This window comes from Pongo pygmaeus, chromosome 5 (assembly GCF_028885625.2).
Source record: "Pongo pygmaeus isolate AG05252 chromosome 5, NHGRI_mPonPyg2-v2.0_pri, whole genome shotgun sequence".
Classification (NCBI taxonomy): Eukaryota; Metazoa; Chordata; class Mammalia; order Primates; family Hominidae; genus Pongo; species Pongo pygmaeus.
This window is the reverse complement of record NC_072378.2, coordinates 51,262,759-51,285,612: the sequence shown is the minus strand read 5'-3', so window position 1 is coordinate 51,285,612 and position 22,854 is coordinate 51,262,759. Positions and strand designations below refer to the sequence as shown.

Below are 22,854 nucleotides of genomic sequence, written 5' to 3'. Positions count from 1 at the left end.
AGGACTGCACACCCATTACAGCCCATACACGTTCCTGTAAACTATGAGCTTCTTGCTGCACAATGACAGTATCTTGGAGGAACCTTCACAATTTACCCTTCCTCCCAGTCCTGCTGATGCTGCTTCCCAGCAAGGAGCACACCTGTTAGGAAGGCAGTAACTACAGACAAGCAGACACACACAAAGGTCTAGATCCTCCCAGTCAGCACTTAGGTAATCGCAAGGAATGTTCATCTTCTGTGCCACAGTTTCATTCCAGAGAAGGAAAGTTTCAACTCTGAGCACTGGTAGCACTTCTGAGAGGAAATAGCTGTTGAAGCAAGTTTCTTACTGTCAGAATACACATGAACAGTTCTGGCTGTGCATCCCAGGGCGTCCAAAAGCAGTAGATTCCCTTTCTCTCCCCACCAAGAAAATAAATGCTCGGTCTTTCTAAAATCTACAACTACTTTCTTAACCCTTCAAAACCTAAGTTGAGACCAAATTGTTACCCACTTTACCGAGAAGTAAAAAGCAAAGGGCTTGAGAGTGAGGAGCTGTTTTCACAGCATTCACACCGACTCATGCTGCATCCTCACAGTGTGAGTTCATCACAAGAGAAAGACTGTCTACCCCAAACAAGCAAAACTTTAGAAATGAGATGATCTAATCATACAGGGGGGCACGTTAATTTGTTTCTTTTCATTTTTAATAGTCACTCTTTTGTTCTCAGAAAGGTGAGCAAAATTGTTATTCTCCATAGGAATTGTTATCCTTGCTGCAACATGCCATGCACAAGAAACAGTAAAAAGGTGTTTTAAAAATATTTCATGTAACTTTTTCATAACTCCTCAGGGGACCCTGCCACACACAAACACACACGATTCACACCTTTCTGTGGTCATGTGTATACAGTGACAATGTGTCCAGGCAGGACAGAAATATTCTCCTGTGCCTTGGGCAGCCAGACCCTGACTTACACTGGCCTGGACCCGGGAGCCCTCACACCTTACCCTCACTGTTGTACGTAAATATGTATAAACGCCTCATCAGCTACATGGGGTAGTTGTGGTAGTTAATGAGAAGGCTCTTGTCTGATTTTCTATCTAATTACGGCTGCCTGCTGGGTTTTTGTACAGGATATTCACGCAGCATGCTGGCGCTTAATCGTCACAGGGAGGATCGTAAAGATTTAATTAGGACTGCATGCGGAAGCGCAGAAAAACAACTCAGACTCGTAATTACTAGACTTCTTTAGTTAAAAGTGATACCAGGGGTTGCTTTAAGACACTCGGGTGTGTTTGAGTGTGTGTATGTGTTTGGGGGGAGTTGACTTAACATCCTTATATGTTTATATTCATGGGTGGTAGAGGTGATGGGAGGTAAGAGAGCAAAGGTGGGAAGAAGAAAAGAGGTGTACATGGCAACTAAACAAATCCCAAACTAGGTGTCATTTCACTCCCTCTGTCTCTCTCTCTGTAGGTGTTTTCCTGAGTTTTTAACACTTGTAGCCCCCTCCCCAACCAGACACACAGACACAGACACACACACACACACACACACGCACACACACGCGCGCATGCACAATGGGTGAAATGTAGCATACCCAGAACCCAAACAGCGATTTGCTAGTTTAATAGCCCCTGCGAGTAAATTGAAATAGAAATTGACAGGGTTTTATAGTTTCATTTAAAAAAATATTAGAAGCATTTGGTTAATTAGCTCTCCTCTTTCTCTTCTTTCATGGTGGGGGCTGTGGCCCTGAGTGTGGTGCATCTGGGTCACACAACAAAACCCTCGACCCATAGGCAGGGCAGCACCCTCAGGGTCTGCCAGCTCCCTGGCTCAGGGGGATCTGGAACACATACGAGGTCCTTGAGATCGGAACAAGTGACTTTAAGGTCCAGGCCTAGATACTCTCTGGTCCTTTTAAAGACTGGACCAGTGCAGGCCACCCATTCGATAGCTGCAGGGAGAGCGTTGAAATCCCAACCTGCTTGTGTAACTTTAGCCCGTGCACCCCAGATCCCTAACTCGGAAGTGGATCCTTCTGTGTTGAGCAGATGATTGGAAGCCTTTGGATTCGAGGCTGTGGTCCTGGAAACATAACCCCTGGTCTTTGTCACCTGCCCTGCATCAGTCAACTTCACCCTGGCCTCAGGAGGTCTGTCATCACCGCAGAGGCAGAGACCATCCCTGTCTTTGCTGTTTCCCTCTAGGGACAGGAGCAGGGTGTGTCCCTTGCACTATAGGGGTCGTCCCAAGAAGGTCCCGTGGGCCTCCCGGCAGGTGATGAAATGAGATAAAGCAGGGGAGGAACAGGGTGGGGGTCAGGTGAGTGGAAAGCCTGCAAGTGGCTCCACTGTGCTGCCTGCTGCTTTTCTCCTTTCAGCTCTCCACCTCTGTGGTCTGTATTCCCGACAGCAACAACTTGGCCCCGAGGTGCTCTGTTCACACAAACACTAAATCCTTTTCGACGCTTTGACAAGACTATTCTCCCAAATGTGCACTGATCTGGCCCTGTTTTTCTCTCAGACTGCATTTCACCAAACCCAAAAAAACTCTCTCAATTATTTCTTTAAAAACATTTAACTAAAGAAATCTGCTCCTCCTTTCGGGGTAAACATTTCTGAGTTCCTTCGCTAGAGTCACTTGGCCTGTAGGGTGGTGGTGACAGGGCCGGCATTAGCATCACCAACAGTAACGGTGATGAGTTGATCCACTTTCATTATCCAGCACTTTTAACCATACTCAGAAAGGTTAATTTAAAAACCTTTCCCCCCGAGACACATATTACCCCAATGCATTAAAAAAAAAACTATTAAATACTTCCTTTCTCATATGATATTCAGAAATGAGCAATATCTCTATACAGGAACAGTCAAGCTCAGTTAAATCAACAAAACCATCATCACTCTTATTACTATCAGTAAATCCAGGCACAAATCAGGTAATTCTGTCTTTTTTAAAAAAATAAATAACTGAATTTCTTTTAAAACAATAAACAATCATAGACCACACACAGACAGCATTTGATGCTGTCACCACATTTTAACTGTTTAAAACTATTTTTTTTTTTTCAGCAAGGTACAGAAGAATGACTCCTGCACCGTCTTCTCTTTCCCATTTTATTTTCTTTTGCTTCAGAGGTATGTCAAATGATGCATAATAAATACAACTATGCCAATGAAACTGAAGTGTCAATTACATACCTGTAAACTATATTTATCTTTTCTGCCAACTATTTAACTTAGGGTGAAAAAGCAGACCTGCTCAGAATCACCCAAACAGTTTTTAGGAATCATTTCTTTGATGTTTCTTTGTTTAGTTTAACCAAGTATTCTCAACCAAACCAGGCTCCATTGTGTAGACTGCAGATGGGATAGTGGGTGGGTAGGGGGAGTGTTTTGAGCCTTTTGTTTTAAGAAATAAACACGTGATGCCTCTCAACTGGGATGATGGCAGTGGGGAGAGAAGAGTGTTAATATAGGTGGAGGCCAGGAGAGGGAGGTGGAGAATATTACACTACAGTCACTTAATGAACCAAAAAGTGAAAAGAATTTCCAAAATGGTATCTACCATCATGGACTCCCGAATTATGGCGTTCTGAGTTTCTCCTTCACATATATTCTATTTCTCAGATGAGGACTGCAACTCTATCTTGGAAAAAAGCTCTGTGGCTTATGAGACATTCAAAGCAAGACGTGGCTTAGATGATCATAGCTCATTGTCATGCTTAGCAAAATCTTTGCAAATCCAGCAGCAACCTCTGGAGCATACAGAGGCCTCTGGACCTTCATGCTGAAGCTCTGGCCTCTAGGCAGCCAGGTCTTCACCTGCCAAGTCAGCAGGACAGCCCCACTATGGGGCGTGTGTGTTGGTAAAGAAGGGGTACCAAGCTTGCTTCCACAAAGCATTAGAGAATATGCAGGAGATGGTAGCTGAGGCAGGACAAAAGCATTCACCTTTATTCTAATAATCTTAAGGTATCAAAGCAAATACCTATTTTTCTTCTTCAGGATTTAATTTCTCGTGGTTTGGATTATCATAATTAGTCCTCTGGAAATCGCCACTATAGAGCCATACGTACAGACACACATAAACAGTTCTATATGACTGTCTAGTCCTGTTCTAAACATGGGAACAAACTCCCCAAAAAGAGACAGAGCTGCCCTCTCCTGCCCTCCCCCCCTCCAGAAGCATTCCTTATTCGTGGTCTTTTTTGTTTGTTTGTTTGTGGTTACCTGGACGTCTTCCATTCCGGGATGGCCGAGGCCGTGCAGTGAGAGGCTGTCACCCATGCCCGCGTCCAGGCCGTGGTGCGCCGAATGCAGCAGCACGTCCGGCCGGCGGACCGAGTGGTAGTCCCTCCGGGGGTCAAGGCCCGAGAGCTGGGGCAAGGCGGCCCGAGGCTGGGGCAGGAGAGAGCCGGCTTCCGAACCCACTTCTTGCCGCTGCCGTTGCCCCCAGGGATGTTGCTGGGGCTGGTGCAGTGGGTTCAGGGAGTAGGGGTCGTTGACGTGGGAGTAGGGGTCCTGGCTCTGGTGGTAGGGGAGCGGCTGGTAGGGGGGTGGGAAGTAGGGCGGCTGGAAGTCCGACGACGGGGTGTGGGACAGCGGCGGGGCGCTCGAGTAGGGTCCTTGGGAGACCGAGCCCAGCTGGGAGAGCCGCGAGCTGTGGCTCGGGACACCATCGTGCCGGTCCTGGGAGCGGAGAGAGGAAGGGACAGAGAGCCAGAGAAGGAGACAGAGAAAGAGAGACAGAGGCAGAGAGAGACAGAGAGTACAGAGAGGAAGAAAAAAAAAATACAAGTGACAAATGGAGAAGCCCTGCTTTTGTACGCTCTTCCCGAGACAAGGGAAGCAAGGATCTGAAACTTAGACCTCCAAGTTGACTCAGAGGGCCACATGATTTCAGCAATTTCAAACCCCAGGCTTGGGGAGAAAATGGGAAAGGAATCACCCACTTAACTATAACATTTTAGCCACCTTTTGGGGAGTGCAAAGCAGGCAAAAGGCAGGGGTACAGGAACAGTGTGTATGGAGGGAGATTCTAAATGCCTTAATTAAAATTGTAGGAGTCTTACATATGGTGTTTGCTCCTCTGGGTGTTTTTAACTACTTTTTTCTAACTCTTCCAGAGGTACAAATCACAACAAATAAAACTTCACGGTATTTGCTGTGCTGCTCCCCCTGATTAAAAACCAAGTTCTGCCTTCGCTGGAAATGCAGCTGGCTGATTAGGAGGAGCTTTCCACACAACCTGATCATTCCAAGAGCTCCAAGGAATCCGCCTGGTCTGAGTTCCCAGTCACTTCTCCCTCTCCAGGAGAAATTAAATAACTTAAATAGTGTTTCATTGAAATGGATCTCATTCGAAATCATATCCTAAGCCAGTGTTGAATTAAGTTGAGTTGTGGTTCACAGGAGTTATTTCTAAGACTGTTTTTCTATATCTAATGCTGTTATACTCAGGGTGTGAAAATGAAGGAACTAAAGTTGGGGTGGGGGGAAATAAAAGCCCAGACAACTTATTCCTAGTCCTATCTGGAGTGTGAACTAAGTGAAAGAAGAAGGGGAAGGTGTGTATACGAGGGAGGTGGACTTTGTTTCTCCCTCTCTTCTCTGGAAACACCATGGGTAAACTCCCCATGGTTCTTTTTGCAGAAATAGTCACCTAAATTTCCAAACAGCAATGGCAAATAAAAAGTTTTTCTTTTCCGCCTTTCCCCTCCCAGCTGACTCATGGAGCTCAGACGGAGAACACACAATGCAGAGAGAAGCAGCTGCAGCCTCGTCCAATTATGGTGCTAAATTACCAAGCCAAAGGCGCTCAAAGGAAGACAGAGAGAGACAGACAGTGTGAGACACACACACACACAGAGACGCAGAGACAGAGAGACAGTGAGAGGAGGGAGCATGCAATTCTGGTAACACGTGAATCCAAACTCACCATGGATGAATAGGTGTGGACTAACATCTGGAAAAAAAAGCCTGGTTACTGCTCAAAATCAAACAATGATTAAAAAAAAATCAAGGAGTCCAGCAGAGAAGCGAGCTGGACACAGGAGTTGAGCTTGATGTGTTTCCAGGACAAGCCATCAAAAAAAAAAAAAAAAAAAATTACACCCGCCCCCCCCCACCCCAACAAGATTGGCGATGCCTGTCACACACAGACAGAACTATTCATCTGTCTCTTTGCTGTCTTTTTGGCCTCTTTTCTTCTGCCGTTCTTCGGGGCTCCAGATGCAGTCCTCTTCCACCCGAAGCTGGGCTCAGACTGCTCCGGCGCCCCTTCCTCCCTCCGCTTGCCTACACCGCCTCATAATAATTGATATTCATGACTATTAATATTACACGAGTACTTTAAAGGGAGAATGGAGGACAAATGGAGCGTGAAGCAGCAGCGAGCGCAGAGCTCCCCTACTATTGTAAATGACGTTCATTCAGTGGAGAATTACTAGATGTAATCAGACGAGGGGGCTGGCAAAAGCAGACTGGGGAAAAAGTTTAGCAGGAAAGAGGCAGAACTTCAATTAACTGTGCCGGGAACACGAGTAAAGCAGCCCCTGCTCCTTTGGATAAGGCAGTGAGGGAGAACAGTGCTGGGAGGTTGTATAGAATGGAGGTGTCCTCCTACCTGGAGAGACTTTCCTAATCCGGAGGACTTGGTCGCCCTGGGTGCTTTGTGTGAGGATTACAAAAACAAAATAAAAAGGGTTGCTTCATCATTTGGAGGCGAGAGAAAAGCAAATTGGTGGGCCTGGTTATTTACAGTGACTTTTGCAGACTTTTGCTAAATGTGGAAGATTATGCTCATTTGTTAAAGGACAGAAGCGAGATGGAGGCTTTTCATTTCTTGTGCAGCATTTTCCTGTTTAGTGCTCACATAGTTTGCGATTTTTACCTCAATTTAAAACATACGCCATCAATCTTCAAATACACTAAACTTATCCTTTCCAGGCAAAGCCAGGGGCAACAGAAAACCTTTTTGGATGTTTCAGGAACCCGTTCAACTGGCCTGACTGCCATTTCTGTTAAAGTTCAACCTTAGTGCAGACTTAAATAGGCTCCTTCCACCGAGCAGCGGATTCTGTTTTTTGAGCAGAAAATTTAGGCAGACAGGACCACCTGTAATATTCCCTCTCTCTCCCTGTTTCTTTCTCTCTCTCCTTCCCCGCTTTTCTCTTCTCTCTTCCCTCCCTTCCACTCCACCCCTCCCTCTTCCTCTCTCCCTCCCTCTTTTCTTCTCTCCCTCCTTCCTTTTCCATTTATCTACTTTACTTTCTGTAAAGAACGAGTGTTACCCTGGTTACTTTTTAGAACCCACTGAAATGCCTCTGCATGCATATACCTTGAGCTGTTTTCACCATAGCCCCATGCTTGCTAATGTCATGCCCACTTTGGGCGCTAATATTCCTTAGGACAGTTCTAGCGCCTTCGACTTTACCATTATCCCGCCTGTTAAGGAAAGAAAAGGAGGCCGAACCGAAACAATCCCCACGAGGCGCGTAGGCGCGGCTCTTCTTTACAGTCGATACACAACCACAAAGAGGAAAGGAAAACGCCAAGCATCATTCAGCAACAAGACGAATCTCTCTCATCTCTGCGCTCTCGCGCTCTCTCTTGCTTTTCTCCTTCTCCTCTCTTCTCTCCTCCTTCTCTCTCCTACACACCTCCACACATACACACAGCCCAACATTAGGATTCGGGGCGGGCAGGAGGTGTGGACGCCAGGCGCTGCCTGTGGGCGCTCGTCGGAGCCCGAGTCCCCCAGGAGCTTGCCGGCCGCGCCTGTGAGTCGCCCACTTTTAGGATCTTCGAGGCGGCTCCCCGCCGGGCTTTCAGGAGCTGTTCCGATGCGGAGGGGTCGCGTGTCTTTCTCGGCTCTTTGGGGAGCCTCTGCATCCCTCCACCTTTCATCTGACCTAGCGGCCCGCGCCCGCCACCCGGGAGTCTGCTTCTCTTCCTTCCTTTTCTCTCCAACTTTTCCTCTTAGCAGTCTCCATGGCCCGCTTCGCCCGCCTCGACTTCCCCCCTTTTCTAACTCCGCGTCGCCTTTCCGAAGTTTTTATTTCCTCCCTCGACGTCTCAGCAGAACCTTCCCTTCCTCCCTTCCCCTGGCAACCACCTGGGGCTGTCCCAGACCATTCCGCTTAAGAGCGAGGCTCCGCGGGCTTCCCGGTCCCCAGCCCGGCCCGCCGCGCACCCCGCGCCTCGCCCGCCTCGCCCGCCTCGCCCGCCTCGCTTGCCTCGTCCGCCTCGCCCGCGAGCAGCGGAGCCGCCTGGCCTCCGCGTCAGCCCTCGCCCGAGCCGGAAAAGGGCTTTGGCTAGCGCGGTCCCGGCCCCGGAGGTGGCTGGCGTCCTCCGGGCTGGGCGCAACTTCTCCTGCCCCGAAAAGTTGAGCTAGCCTCAGTGCTAGAGACCCCTGCGCATTGAACGTGGGCAGAAATTTCCGTGAAAGATGCCCACACAGGGGGCGGCTGCGATTTCTGTTCAGACGCAGTGACCCTCAAGGAAGCAAAACACAAGAAAACAAAATAATAAACTGCTACGACTTCTTCGATTTTGCTCTATCCATCCATATCTCCATCCATCTACCTCTTTCCCGCTAATTCTCTGTCCTCTACCTGGAACCATTTGTTATCAATTTCAGAAATTTTATTGAAAATAAAAATTAAAAGCCCGAGTCTGTTACAAATGAGGCTTGAAAACCCAATTCTCTTCCACACTTAAAACGAGAAAAGCCCCTGCCTTTATCAGAATCTCGCTTTTCTCTGACAGCGTGCCCACATTCAGTAGCACCACATTCCCCATCAGCGCTTAAAAGGGTGGGGCGGGGTGGGGGGAGGCGAGGAAAAGAGAAAGAAAAATAAAATAAATAAAAACATTCCTAAATTAAAGTTGTCAGATTTCAACCTTAAAGTCCCTTTTCAGAGCAGCGAAGTCTTCCCTAGCCAGCTTTTCTAAAAGTTAAAGAAAGCTGAGAAAACCGACCGGAAATCGAGTAAATAGCTTAAAAATATATATCAGTTGGGGTATCAAGAAGCTCAAATTCTCTATCTGCAAAGCTCTAAGATGCATCTGGGGGTGTCGACTCACCTCATAGATATCTTCGTACTTGACATTCTCCACGAGCTTCCAGAGCATGATGGCAGCCTGGTCTCTAGGAGGTGAGTGCATTCATGTGAGGAGCAGATGTCTGGCTTCTCAGGACTCCGCTGTCTGTAATGATCCATCTATAATTGGAAATGGGGGATACACACCAAATCCGACGCTCCTCTCCCATCGCAACTTATATCTGTTGTCTCAAACAATAGGCTGGACAAGTAAGCCTCAGCAAAGACAAAAAACATTATTGCACACACAGGAGTTAGATGCAACCCACAGACATATATATTATAAAAATCATAAACCCGTATTTACACCCAGACACCCACATATAGTTATATAAGCACCTCTGGGTCACACAGTCTGCAGACTCCAAATGTGCATTTAACAAAGAGTTGTTCATGGTGATTAATATAATATACACATTTTAAAACCTCTGTATCGAAAATGACAAATCATTGTAGCCACTAACTGAAGTCTTTTGCAATTCATAATGAGAAACCAGGGGCCATCAGTCCCCTATTTTCTATGTAGATTTTAAAGGGGGACCCTTACCAAGATTTTTAAACACAAAAGCTCCCTCCTATTCATGTATGTTCCGGAAGAGAGTATTTTGAAAGGCTGGATATGGGGGATTTAAAGGACTATCTCCCTGTGTTGATGGCTACACAACTTTTTTTTTTTTTTAACTTTATCTCTGTCACCATAGAACAAAAAAGCTAGCCACCATTGGTGGCCATTTCTAATATTTTCTGGTCATTTTGCCTAAAACCTTTGGAAACTTAAATACACCTCAGTTTGTGCTGCTTGTTATTTTAGGTGTTGTTTGTATGCATTTTCAACGGATTCCATGCACCATTCCTCTTGGCTGGAGTCTCCATTTTATCAAGTTTTTTTCAGATGTTGGAAGCAACGTACCCACACGTTCAGACAAGGTTAATTTTGAGCCTTCTTTGCAGAGGCCAAGGACATTTTATATTTGCATCTGTTGTGTATGACTTGTAAGTGGTTTTAATCATGGAGAGTCAAGAAAGGGCCACCCGAATCTTTGAAAAGGTTTAAGCAGAATGTCTTCAAAGAGATAGTGAAAAATATTTTAGTGCATGTGGAGTTTCTTCTTTTTTTTGTATAATTTTTCTTAATACGGTGATTCATATAGTTTTTTAAAAAGGAAAACATCATCAGCAACAAGAACAATATTAACCAGACTTAGAAAATGGGCACCATTTAAGGCGCAGGGATTCTGAATTTTATCATGAAATGGATACTCATCTGTTCCCCTGTTCCCCCTTTTCCCATCCCTTCTGTTTTTCTACTCCCTTTCAGGGTGCGGAGAGCTTCTCATAGCCGGAACAGACGCCCAGAAGAGGATCTCTTCCCCCGGGGCAGAAGAGAAATGCCAGGAGGGACCAAGGAGGGATGGGGCAATTTGGGGTGGAAGTTATTAAGCCTGGTGAGAGTGAATCTGCAAAGGGTGATTGTCTTTAAATCCAGGACTGCTGTGTGCAGCTCTGCGCGAACAGGGATGGACGCTGTTTGAGTACAGGGCTCCGGACAACTGTGTTGGACGTCGATTCAATCAAAACCAAGGAGAAGCTTCATGAACTGCAGAATAAACAATTCTGCAGATTTTTAATTTAATTTTTAAAGATAAGTCAAAGGAAAAGAACACAAAGAAGGTGCTTCAGAAGGAACTTCAGAAATAAACCCTTTATTTCCGGTGGGGTTTTTTATGTTTTGTCTTTTTCTCCTCTTCCTCCTTTTTGTTTTCCTTTTTTCTTTCCTTCATTTCCCTTTTCCTTCCTTCCTTTCTCTCTCCATTCCTTTCTTCCCCTTTAAATGTTAACCTTAAATCATACACAATCTATACAGATTTTTCACTAGGAGCATCAGCAAAGATTTTCTTCTTTGCTTCCAGAGCTAGTTAGGAGATGAGAAGGGATTTTTCTTAATCTTATTGTGTGGTGGGACTTGAAACAGGTTTCACACCCCCTGACTTCTAGAACTAAAATCAGTGCCAGATCAATAATCTGAAATATAAATATTATAGACTTGGAAATTCAGATTCTCCAGACACAAGACATTTAATTAATGGAAATAATTGTTTTCTCCCTTTCAAATCAATAATTCTATCATTGTTATTACCTAAAGATCATTATAACCCAAATAAAATGCATTTGGAAAAATCTTAGTTTCTTTTCTCTAAATGCTTTTAACATCTTTTAATATCTTTTTGGTATATTATTGCCTAGTCTAAAATAAACTCTGAGATTGAACAAAACAAAACCTGCAAGAGATAATTTTACACATAAATTAAAATAATATAATGTATTGTGTTAGTATAACTATTTTATAGCCTTATATATGAATAATTTCAAACTTTTTATATGTAATTTTATTTTATGCTAGTATTAGGTATTTTTTAAAGTGGAAATATCTTGAGATATTTGGTTAAAATTTAAGTTCTTTAGGAAACCTGAAAAATAACAAATCTGGTTTTATTAAGAATGAAGCATAAACCTAAAAATATACACATATATATAGAGAAATACCTTCAAAATACATAACCATAATTAAAATCCTAGTTAATTTTTTTAACGTGGGCGTTATTCGAAAAGTCCTAGACATTGCAAGGTAAACCGTTCCCACGGAGCGTTCCCTGTTATTGAACGGGCAACAGCGCCCTCTGTCGGAATTTTATGGACGCAAACCCTGCAAGGCTCTTTGATTTCTTTTTCGGCAAAGGTTTCTTTCTGTTCTTGAAAACCTGTTACTGAGAGGAACATTTTTAAAGTTCACTTCTTATGATATTTACTAATTTTAGAAACGATCGTTCCAGCATCTAAAAAGTTCAAACGTCCGAAGAAACGCACAATAAAAGCTCAGCCGCTACGGAGAAACATTTTCATAACTTGAACGTACCTCTCTTGCTTTTACTTTCTATTGCCTTTCGCGTTATCACTCAATCTCATGACGTAGGGAAAATATTCCCGCAAGAACTCAATAAATGGAAACACAAAGGCAAAACAAACTCTGGATATGAAGGAAATTAAACGAGTGAAATATGCATTTTCCTCGTTATTTTATCTTGCCTTATGTCCATATTTCTTTTTCAGTATACGCACATGCTTTCCTAGGTGGAATCGCACTTGAGACGTCCCAGATAGTTAACACTCGTACTTTCCTCTTTCATTTGCATTTATTTCAGTTTAAAACAGCAAAGAAAAGAATTATTCACACCCTCTTTTTTTTTTTTTTCAGCCTCAAATAGAGGGAATATTATTCAGTAAGTGTCGGAGTCTATAATTAAAAGCAAATGCACCCAGCCTGAAGCCCTCTGCTGGTGATTTCCGAAGTAGGTTCAGGACTGTTTTTTAAAAAATGTAACAGAAAAATATCATTATTAAATCAAGGTCAACTAGGAGCACTTTCATGTCTTCCTCATCTCGCTTCTAAAAATCTAATAATGAATTATCTAAATTTGTTTGACTTCCTTTCTTCCACTAGCCCTCACCTTTGCACCTGTGGGTTAAGACTCCATGAACTATCTTCCTTTGCAGATGCCCACTGTACCACCTTTTCTTTTTCCATTAAACAGTCTCCCTGGGTTTCCCCTTTCCATCTACCCAACACATAAAAATAATAAAATTAGAAAAGTCAAGAATTAAAATTATTGTGTCAAGTTTGCACCCCGGCCTTTCTCATCTAGGTGGTGGGGCAGGCTATTTAATAGCCTGAGGTTCAGTGCACTGAACTACAAAATGGAAATGATTGTGAAAATTTATTAAAATAATATCTGTGGGAAAATATATGTGGTACTATTGCTTCGTAAACAATTTAACTTATTATAATTGTCTCAAAACACTTAGCAGGGGGTCAGGAAAGTGGAGGCTTCTAACAACCAGGGACTTGCAATAAGCTCCTGGTTAGAAAGTGGAGGTGGAAAACCCAATATAGGTCTTCAGACTGTGTACTCAGCGCTTTGCCCACAGTCTCATGATGCTGTCTTACTTCTTTCCTTCTGAAGTTAAGAAGACAGTATTTTTGGATCATTGAGTATGTCCAGGGTTATTTTTTGTAGTCCTGGATTTATAAGTAGGCAAAGGAAAGAAGAGAGGAAGGAAAAACTGTCTTACTTCAGCATCCTCAGATATTGCCCCACCTCTTACCCATCAGAATCATTATTGTCTGCTGAGTTGAATAATAAGACACAACATCCATATAACAGATATTGTTAAGTTAAAAAATGATAAAACATGACAGCTCCATTTTTTATTGTTGCAGTCTGGCTCCTAATTTTCCTACCATGTTTCTGTCTTAAGCTTTCTCGTGATTATATTTTTGGGGAAGATTCGGTAGGTGTTTTTATCATCAATTTGGAAACAAAATACTGTTAAATGTCTGAAACTACAATTTAAGCACCTGCCTTCAGATTTCTAGGGCTTTGATACCATATAGATTTCAGTGACTTGGTATGAGGAAACAAAATAGGAGGGACTAATGTTTGCACAGGACTGTTTTTAAAAAATGAAATGTGGGTGGGGTTATCTTTAGATTGACTCTTCATAATTATCAAGTAAATTAAGCAGTAAAGAGGAAAGAGCATTTCTTTAATCATAGTATTTAGTTGATGGTACATTTGTAAATTTGTAAAAGATACTGAGTTGAAGTCACTTGTGAGAATAAAAATAACTGTAACTGTGAAAACTCATCCTTTCCCTGGGACTTTTGAGAAGCAATAGTAATTTTATTGGAGATTTTAGATGTCCTGATCCCCTTAAGTTTTCTGTTTAACTATGGGGGTATGAAGTGGCTAAGGGGACAGTTTTGAAATTCCTATCTCTTGGAGGTAAAGAGGTTAAGGAACGGAAGATGAGGGGCTGAAGTAAATGATGCAAACAGCCACGCAACAATTGTTTTCAACACCAATGGGCATTTCACATACAAAATATGAGAGGTGTCTGTCTCCTCTGCCATGACTAATGCAGGAGGATAGGTACTTTCATCACTGTGGATGTTTTCCATATTATTGCTTTAAGAAGGAGCAATCTTGAAGGGTAAGAATACTAAACAATTTGGTTTCAAAATGCAACCAGTAGACTAGTACACATCTGCGAGGAAAAAAATTTGCAAATAAAGACTTTGAAAGATGTAGAGCAGAAATATAACCTTTAAAGCATGAATAAACACATACAATGTACAGCATCAGAGCTGAAGTGTCTCATAAGTACAAGAGACATTTGGGAGAAATTAGCATTATATTGGAACTACTTCCTAAAATTCATGATTTGGCATTCTGATAAAAATAGGGAAGGATCTTCATTTTATGCCTCTTTTTTATTTCTTTGACATAAGATGAGTTTTTCACTTACCAGTTGTATTCCCTTGGGCAAGTCCTCTGACCTTTCCAGATCTCAGTTTTCTCGTTGATAAAATGAGGAGAATTCGACCAGAAGCTCTCGCCTGCAATCCCAGCACTTTGGGAGGCCGAGGTGGGCGTTTCACCTGAGATCAGGAGTTCGAGAATAGCCTGGCTAACATGGTGAAACCTTGTCTCTACTAAAAGTACAAAATTACTCGGGCATGGTAGCCCATGCCTGTAATCCCAGCTACTTGGGAAGCTGAGGCAGGAGAATCGCTTGAATCTAGGAGGTAGTGGTTGCAGTGAACCAAGATCACTCCATCGCACTCCAGCCTGGGGGATGAGAACAAAATTCTGTCTCAAAAAAAAACGAGAATTTACTAGATGATATTCAAGCTTCTTCCATAGGAATGGACTTTATGAAACTGATAAAAGCATCAAGTAGTAATTAATCAAATTTTTTATTTTAAATATTACTCTTTTGAGACAGGATCTCACCCTGTTGTCCAGGCTGGAGTGCAGTAGCATGATCACGTGAACACTGCAGCGTCACCCTCCTGGGCTCAATAAATCCTCCCACCTCAGCCTCCCCAGTATCTGGGACTACAGGTGCATGCCACCACACCTAGCTAATTTCTATTTTTTATTTTTGTAGAAACGGGGTCTTACTATGTTGATCAGGTTGGTCTTGAACTCCTGGCCTCAAGCAATCCTTCCTCAGCCTCCCAAAGCACTGAGATTACAGATGTGAGCCACTGGGACCAGCCAAAAAAATTTAAATGAAAGTGTTCTGAGGCTTTGCAGCAAGTCTCATCTTTCTGGAGCCCTCTGTGAGAGAGTTTAAAAGAATTGGTCCCAATCTTTTAATAAATGGTAATCACAAAAATTTTTTAGGGATACGATCTTAGAAGAAAGCAAACAAAAAAAGGATAAGAAAACAGTGTCTTAGTTTGTAGGAGCTGCTATAAAAAAAATACTTCCCAGCTGTGGCAGGAAGCAACATGACCATTGGTTCCTATTAATTATGCTGCCATTAGGACAGAATGTAAGATGCTGTTAAATTCTTAATCTTATGTGTTGTATTTCTGACCATTTTCTCTCTTTCTCTTCTTTTTTTTTTTGTTTGTTGGCAATAAAAATAAGTTTTTATGTATGGCCAAAAAGAATACCTTAGAATGGGTAATTTATAAACAGCACCATTTTATTGCTCACAGTTCTGGAGGTTGGGAAGACCAAGATTAGTTAACCAGTAGATTCAGTGTTTGGTGAGGGCCTGTTCCAATAGATGGTTACCTCACATGGTGGAAAGGCAAAAGGGGCAAACAAACTCTCAGGCTTTTTTTTTTTGGAGTCTTGCTCTATCACCCAGGCTGGAGTGCAGTGGCGTGATCTTGGCTCACTGCAACCTTCACCTCCCGGGTTCAAGGGATTGTCCTCCTCAGCCACCTTGACTAGCTAGGAGTGCAGGTGCCTGCCACCATGCCCAGCTAATTTTTTGTATTTTTTTTTTTTTTTTTTTTTTTTTTTTTTTTAGCAGAGACAGGATTTCACCATGTTGGCCAGGCTGGTCTCGAACTCTCAACCTTAGGTAATCCACCTGCCTCACTCAAACTGCTGGGATTACAGGCGTGAGCCATCGCACCTAGCCCTCAGGCTTCTTTTATAAGGGTGCTAATCCCATTCACCAGGACTCTGACCTCCTGACCTTGTCACCTCCTAAAGGCCTCATTTCTTAATGCCAACACATTAAGAGTTGGATTTCAACATATGAATTCTGGAGGGACACAAACATTCAGACCATAGATATAGCTTGAGGGAAGAGAATATTATTTTAATAACTAGTACTTAATAGGCACTTTCAAAAACTCAAGGATGTATGTCTACAAGAATAACATCTTAATGTACTAAAAGAATTTGCAGTTATAATCTTGAAAATTATGGTTAGTAATCTTTGATAAAGTATGCAGAGTGGAAACAATGTCCAATAGCAAAGGCTGGAAAACACTTCATTCTTCAGAAAGAGCGATACTAAGGCCAGGCTCAGTGGCTTATGCCTATAATTCCAGCACTGTGGGAGGCTGAGGCAGGCAAATCACCTGAGGTCCGGAGTTGGAGACTAGCTTGACCAACATGGTGAAACCCTGTCTCTGCTAAAAATACAAAAATTAGCCAGGCGAGGTGGTGCACACCTGCAATTCCAGCTTTCCAGCTACTTGGGAGGCTGAAGCATGAGAGTTGCTCAAACTCAAGGGGTAGGGGTTGCAGTGAGCCAAGATCATTCCACAGCACTCCAGCCTGGGTGACAGAGTGAGTCTCAGTCTAAAAAAACAACAACAAAAAAGTGATACTAGATGGATACTAGAAACTACAGATGGGGAATCATACTATTGTTTCCCTAAGAAAATGATAGTTTAGTTTGTCAAAGTGCAGTTAGCCAATTCTAGAAGGGAATGAAGAGATCTCAGAACTAGCATGGATTCAGGAAGAACAGATAATTCCATATGTTCTCATTTCCTTTTGCTAAAAATTCACTAGACTGAATATTGGAGACACAGTGTATCTGGAGCTCATGAAGACATTTCAAAGGTTTTTCATTGGCTCCCTTATCTGGGTTGAGTGATGTTATGGTATTTGGAGACTGTCTTTCTCTCTGATGAAGGGTATGAGCTTTGGAGTAGGACAGATGTGTGTGAATTCCAGATCTGCTACTTACTATGTTGGACATTAAGAAAATTACCTAACCTCCCTGAGCTTCAGTTGCTTTGTATGATACATATTTCCTTATTAAACATATTACCTACATGAAATATGTGCGTGGCAATAGCCATTGTGTGGGAATAATCATCATGATTAATTGAGATAATACATATAAAATGCTTTTCGTGACCTCCAGTATAAGGAAACCACTCAGTATACGTTGTATCTACTGTTTCCATTTCAGATTTGCAGTTATTTGAATAATTATCTCCCAAAGAGATTAATTGATTAATAAAAAACAATTTAAGACAGTAGCTTTAATAGTTAGTTTGCCACAGGACTTTGTCCTTAGTCTCATTCTTGCTAACATAAAAGACTTGAAGAATAATTACAAGACATGTTAGTTACTTTCTAGGTGCTAAACATCAGGGAAAATAGTACACTGGATTACAGAATGAGGATTTGCAAATATTTTAACAGGCCAGTACTCTGGAACAAATCCCAAAAGCTATAATTTAGCAAAGATAAAAATAACAAAAATATGAGCAAGAAGTGGGGGCCTCACAGACCGACAGAGGAAGACATGAAAATACCCACAGATTTTTACCACTCAGGGCCCTTATGGTTTCTGGACTGTAGTAACCACATCAGTATCATGCCCAACAACTTACTGAGAATGAAAAATCTATAGAGTAAGTGAAATCCCAGGTTGCATTAGTAAACCTGGTTTAAGCGCAGAAAAGTTGCAATCCTACAGCTTTTTTGTATTGGTAAAACTGCATTTCAGGACTTGTGTCCAACTGGAGTGGCTTGCTCTATGACTATCACTGATAAACTAAAATGTCTCAGAAAGCATTCAGGCTAGGTACAGTGGCTGTAATGTCAGCACTTTGGGAGTCGGAGGCAGGAGGATTGCTTGAGCCCAGGAGTTCAAGACCAGCCTAGGCAACATAGTGATACTTTTTTCTACAAAAAATAAAGAAAGCTTAGCTGGGCATGGTGGCTTGTGCCTGTAGTCCCAACTACTCAGGAGGCTGAGGTGGGAGGATCACTTGATCCCAAGAAGTAGAGGTTGCAGTGAGTCAAAATTGGACCATTGCACTCCAACCTGGGTGACAGAATAAGACCCTGTCTCAAAACAAAAACAAAAACAAGAAAGCAATCAGATTTTAAAAAGTTCTGAAAGTCATGCCAAGGGAGAAAGAGTTGAAAAAACTGAATTTTTACACTAACACAGAGAAAACTTGGGAATGTGAATGCTGTCTTTCAATATTTGCTGATGGTCTTGGGGAAGGAGAATCAGACTGAGGAAAAAATTGGCATTTGTCTCGTTCACTGCTATATTGCCAGTGTATAGCAAAGCGGCTGGCTCAAATGCGTTCAAAGCATTTTAGGCAAAATAATTCTCTTTTGCTCTAAAGATACAGAATAAGATCAATAGAGAGATTCTACTAGGAGGCAGGTATAACTCAGTGTGAGAAAAAAATTTCTAAAAATTTCAAGCACAAGAAAAAGCATCTTTGATTATGGTGAACTGTCAGGCGCCGTAGGACACAGGCAGAGTTTGTACGACCTCAGTCTAGAATGGGGTAATGCTGGGGCAGGAGGTCTATCTATATAACGTTGGGCAGGAGGTCCTTTGCAACACCAAGATGCTGGGATTCTACTACAGGTGCTCAGCTTGATATTGCATTGTGAGTTCAGCAGATTAATCATTGTAAAGGACTGGCATTGAGAGATACATGTGGAAGATTCCATTATTTCTGCATCGGTAAAAGTATTATCTGATTGGGGAATTGTACACATTTCTGAGCCCATGTTTTCTTGTAATGCATAAGTTATCTGATATCCATTAGTAGAAACAACATCACAGTGATTATACTCAACAGCTTTATTGTTCTGTCAGTCTGATTGTTTTGCTTTTGTCATTATCACTTTTTTCCATATTTAATAGAATTTATGTGGGTGGCTTTATAGAATGAAGAAAAGCAAATTTATTTATTTAGGGTATGGATGAAGGGCCTTTTAGGCCTTTTGAGGAACATTTGTCTGATCCCTAAAAGAAATAAATGCTTTGCAGAGCATTTCTCCAATGAACACACTCAAAGCCAGGGTCCCTTTGAGGGAGTTTCAGAAACCTTTAAGTGATTTAAATAAGCACACAAGTAAAGAGAAGCAATTCTTTCCAAGTCCCTCCTTAATTGCAAAGGAATGTGAAAACTCTTTATAAAACTTTCACTAGTATTTACAAAGAAAGTATGAAGAATGTTCTTTTCCTGCTGTATTATAAAATATTTTTATTAACCCCATCGTTACAACCTAAATTAAATTTAAAAAATATTTTAAGACCCAACTAAGCATGGGTAGTCACTTTTTCATGCTCTTTCTTACTGGCTGTCTTGATAATTTTGGGCAATACACCATAACCTCTGCCTCCTGGGTTCTCCTGCCTCAGCCTCCTGAGTAGCTGGGATTACAGGCATGTGCCATCATGCCTGGCTAATTTTGTATTTTTAGTAGAGGCAGGGTTTCTCCATGTTGGTCAGGCTAGTCTCGAACTCCCAGCCTCAGGTGATCCACCCGCCTTGGCCTCTCAAAGTGCTGGGATTACAGGCGTGAGCCACCGAGCCCGGCCAGAAAGTTTTTTAAAAATAAAAATTGTGATTAGTGATTGGTAAATTAAATGCATATATATGTGTGTGTGTGTGTGTGTGTGTGTATATATATGGATTAGTTCATTTTCACATTGCTGATGAAGACATATCCAAGACTGAGTAATTTATAAAGAAAAGGAAATTTAAGGGACTCACAGTTCCACGTGTCTGGGGAGGCCTCCCAATCACGGCAGAAGGCGAAAGGCACGTCTTACATGGCAGCAGACAAGAGAGAAAAGAGAACCAAGTGGAAGGGGAAACCCCTTATAAAACCATGAGATCTTGTGAGACTTATTCACCGCCATGAGAACAGTATAAAGGAAACCACCCTCATGATTCAATTATCTCCCACCTGGGCCCTCTCACAACAAGTGGGAATTATGGGAGCTGCAATTCAAGATGAGATTTTGGTGGGGACACAGCCAAACCACATCAATAGGGGTTTCTATTTGCTTCGTTTCAGGCTCTGAGATTCTGCATTTCTTAGGAGAAACTCTTCCATATTCTGCTAGTGGTGACTTTCTCCCATGAAGCCTCACTCTGAGCATTTCTAAATCTTGATTTATATACTTGCCAATGGAAGCCTATCTCCAGGGTCACATCTTTTACCACCTTCTTAGGTTTTGGCTCTTGCTCCAAGGAAAGCAAAGAGCATTGGTCTATGAACCAATGTGAAGGCTAGCCTTGGCCTCGACTCCATGAATTACCTAGAGTTGGCTGGTCTTTTACCTCAGAATCCAGAGCTAGATGTTGTGAGTGAGTGTTCAAGTATATTGTATGACAGCTTTTCTAAGCCTTTCTTCTGTGGAAATACAGCTCAGGGAGAGAACAGATCAGACAACAACTAGTCATTGGAGATGATAGAAATGATCTAGGATATACAGCATTACTTGGCAGCAACTTTTCTGGTTTTCACAAATCCGTAATGAAAGTCTGACTATGGTTTCTCCTTAACCTGGTGTTTTGGGGCAATGGGTCTTTCTTATTAATGACCTTGATATTGTTTTTGCAAATACTTTTTATTTTAGTTCTAATTAGAGGGATGGTCCTAGAAAATGATGAACACAATTTTAGAGAATGTGATGACAGTGGCTCCAAAGTGACCTTGTACCTAAGCAACTCAAAAGAAAAAAGAAAAAATGACTTTGGCTAAAAAGAGAGACCAGAGTTCCAGGGCCCTCCAAGTCACATGAGATCTGAAAAGAAGCAGCATACCAGCTCTAGCCTTTTATCCAAATATTATCTAGTGCCTTAAACTATTATTTCCAACCAACATTTATTTTTTTCTTCAATGGAAGAAGAACACCATTTATTTTGGAGTGATTATTATATTAATATATCCTATACCATCAACTTATATTTAAGAATAAATGCAATTACTCCTATGTGAAATGGTCACATTACAGACACTTCAATTAAATTAGCAATTTGTGGATTTAACTGGTCAGAAAGACACAAAGGACCGCCATCATTAACTCTGCCCTTTACTCCACATTTATTTTATATACACTGATTAGGATTCTACTTGTTTTGACAACAACAACACTGCTTTACTTTTTGTTATGATCTTTTCTACTCTTGAAATTGCTTGCTTCTGTCTAGTAGCCTAACAGTATTAACTAATAGCTGCCACCTATTGAGACCTCACCATGTCTCATGCCCTAAATGAAGCACAGTACTTTATTTTAGTTCACTTAATTTCATCTTCACAGGGTCTACGAAAAATGCACTCTTACTCAAGTTTTTCAGATAAGGAAACCAAGCCCAAAGGGATTAAGTAACTTTCATCAATTTTTATAGAACTTTTATATGACAGAAATAGGATTTGAGCCTAAATTTGACTGCAAACCTGTCTCCTTAGCCGTGTAAACTTTCAAGGCTCAGAGTCAGCTTTACTCTGATTTCCACAGGCCAGTGGTTTGGGCAATGTCAAAACCAGATCACATATAAGAGAGACAAAAGAAAAAAGTAGAATAAAAGAAGGAGGAAAGAGAAATCAAATAGAGGAAAGGAAAGAAAGATGAATAGAGAAAGTGTAAAGTTTTAAAGAAAGAGAAGAACACAGACACAGCATGCAGTAGGCTGCTGATTTTCTGAATAGTGGTACTCAACATGCAGGTGAGTAATCTCGATCCCCTGAGCGTATCTGGAAATGTCTGGGGCCATTTTTAAATTCTCAGTTGGCATGGAAGGTGGTGCTGCTTCTGGCATTTAGTGGGCAGAGGCCAAAAATGCTGATAAACATTAAGCAATGCATAGAACAGCTTCTACAAAAAGGAATTATCAGTATGTCAATAGTACTGAGGTTGAGAAACCCTGGTCTAGGGTTTGCTTGTCCAACCTCCCCTAGCTAACACTAATCATTAAAAAAGGACATTTTGGAGAGAGAAATGAAGAGATCTTCATCGTCTAGGATACAAAAGAACATGAAAGAAGACTTAGTACTGGTAAATTCTTTTCTTTCCCTGCAATATCTGAGAAAAAATTCTATAATGTAGTTTTAGAGTGGCACACTTCATATTTTTAATACAAATTGACTATGTTATTCAATATAAATTGCAATTTAATGTCAGTGAACTCTAAGGAAGCAGAATGGGGTTGAGTAATCAGTTCTAACTCTCCTCTGTGAGGACTTTAAAATCCCAGTGTTGGAACAGAGAGGACCATAAGGAACCATTAAACCAGGCCTGTCATTTTACAGAGGAGGGAGTCAGGGCACAGAAAAATGAAGGGACTTGCCTAAGGCCATAGATGGCTGGGTTGAGACAAAACCCCAGTTCTTCAACCTTCTAATTCTCAGTTCTTTCCCTCTATCAAACTTGGTTCTGCAATTTACTACTAACACTAACCATCAGAAATGACTTAAGCATCTTTTTCTTTAATTTATCAGGTCTATTTGTTAAAAGCACACAAGACGCAAGCACAAACCCTGACACTCAGACATAACAACTTACAGATTCCTTTCAAAGTTTTGTAATAGTTAATACAATATCCCCTCTTTCTTCTGGGGAAAGAAATGTAATGATAAGAAAGTACTGCATTTGATTAAACC

General features: G+C 41.9%; 1 protein-coding gene across 6 annotated transcripts in view; it reads right to left on the bottom strand.

The window, feature by feature from the left end:
* TFAP2B (transcription factor AP-2 beta) overlaps window positions 1–9,373 on the bottom strand; it is a 31,759-nt gene extending 22,386 nt beyond the window's left edge. For 2 of the 6 annotated variants that reach the window (XR_010126716.1, XM_063666264.1), the window contains exons 1-3: window positions 9,081–9,373; window positions 5,932–5,958; window positions 4,224–4,682 (exon numbers count right to left, since the gene is read on the bottom strand). Coding sequence is in view for 5 of the 6 variants with exons in the window: in XM_063666264.1 (XP_063522334.1) it covers window positions 4,224–4,682; window positions 5,932–5,958; window positions 9,081–9,161 (567 nt within the window). In the remaining variant the exon portion in view is untranslated. Of the gene's footprint in view, window positions 1–4,223; window positions 4,683–5,931; window positions 5,959–6,152; window positions 6,584–6,618; window positions 6,628–7,332; window positions 7,358–9,080 lie in introns of those variants that run through there. The other 4 variants (XM_063666265.1, XM_063666266.1, XM_054493026.2 and 1 more) reach the window with 4 other exon arrangements.
* Between the last annotated feature and the right edge of the window lie 13,481 nt (window positions 9,374–22,854).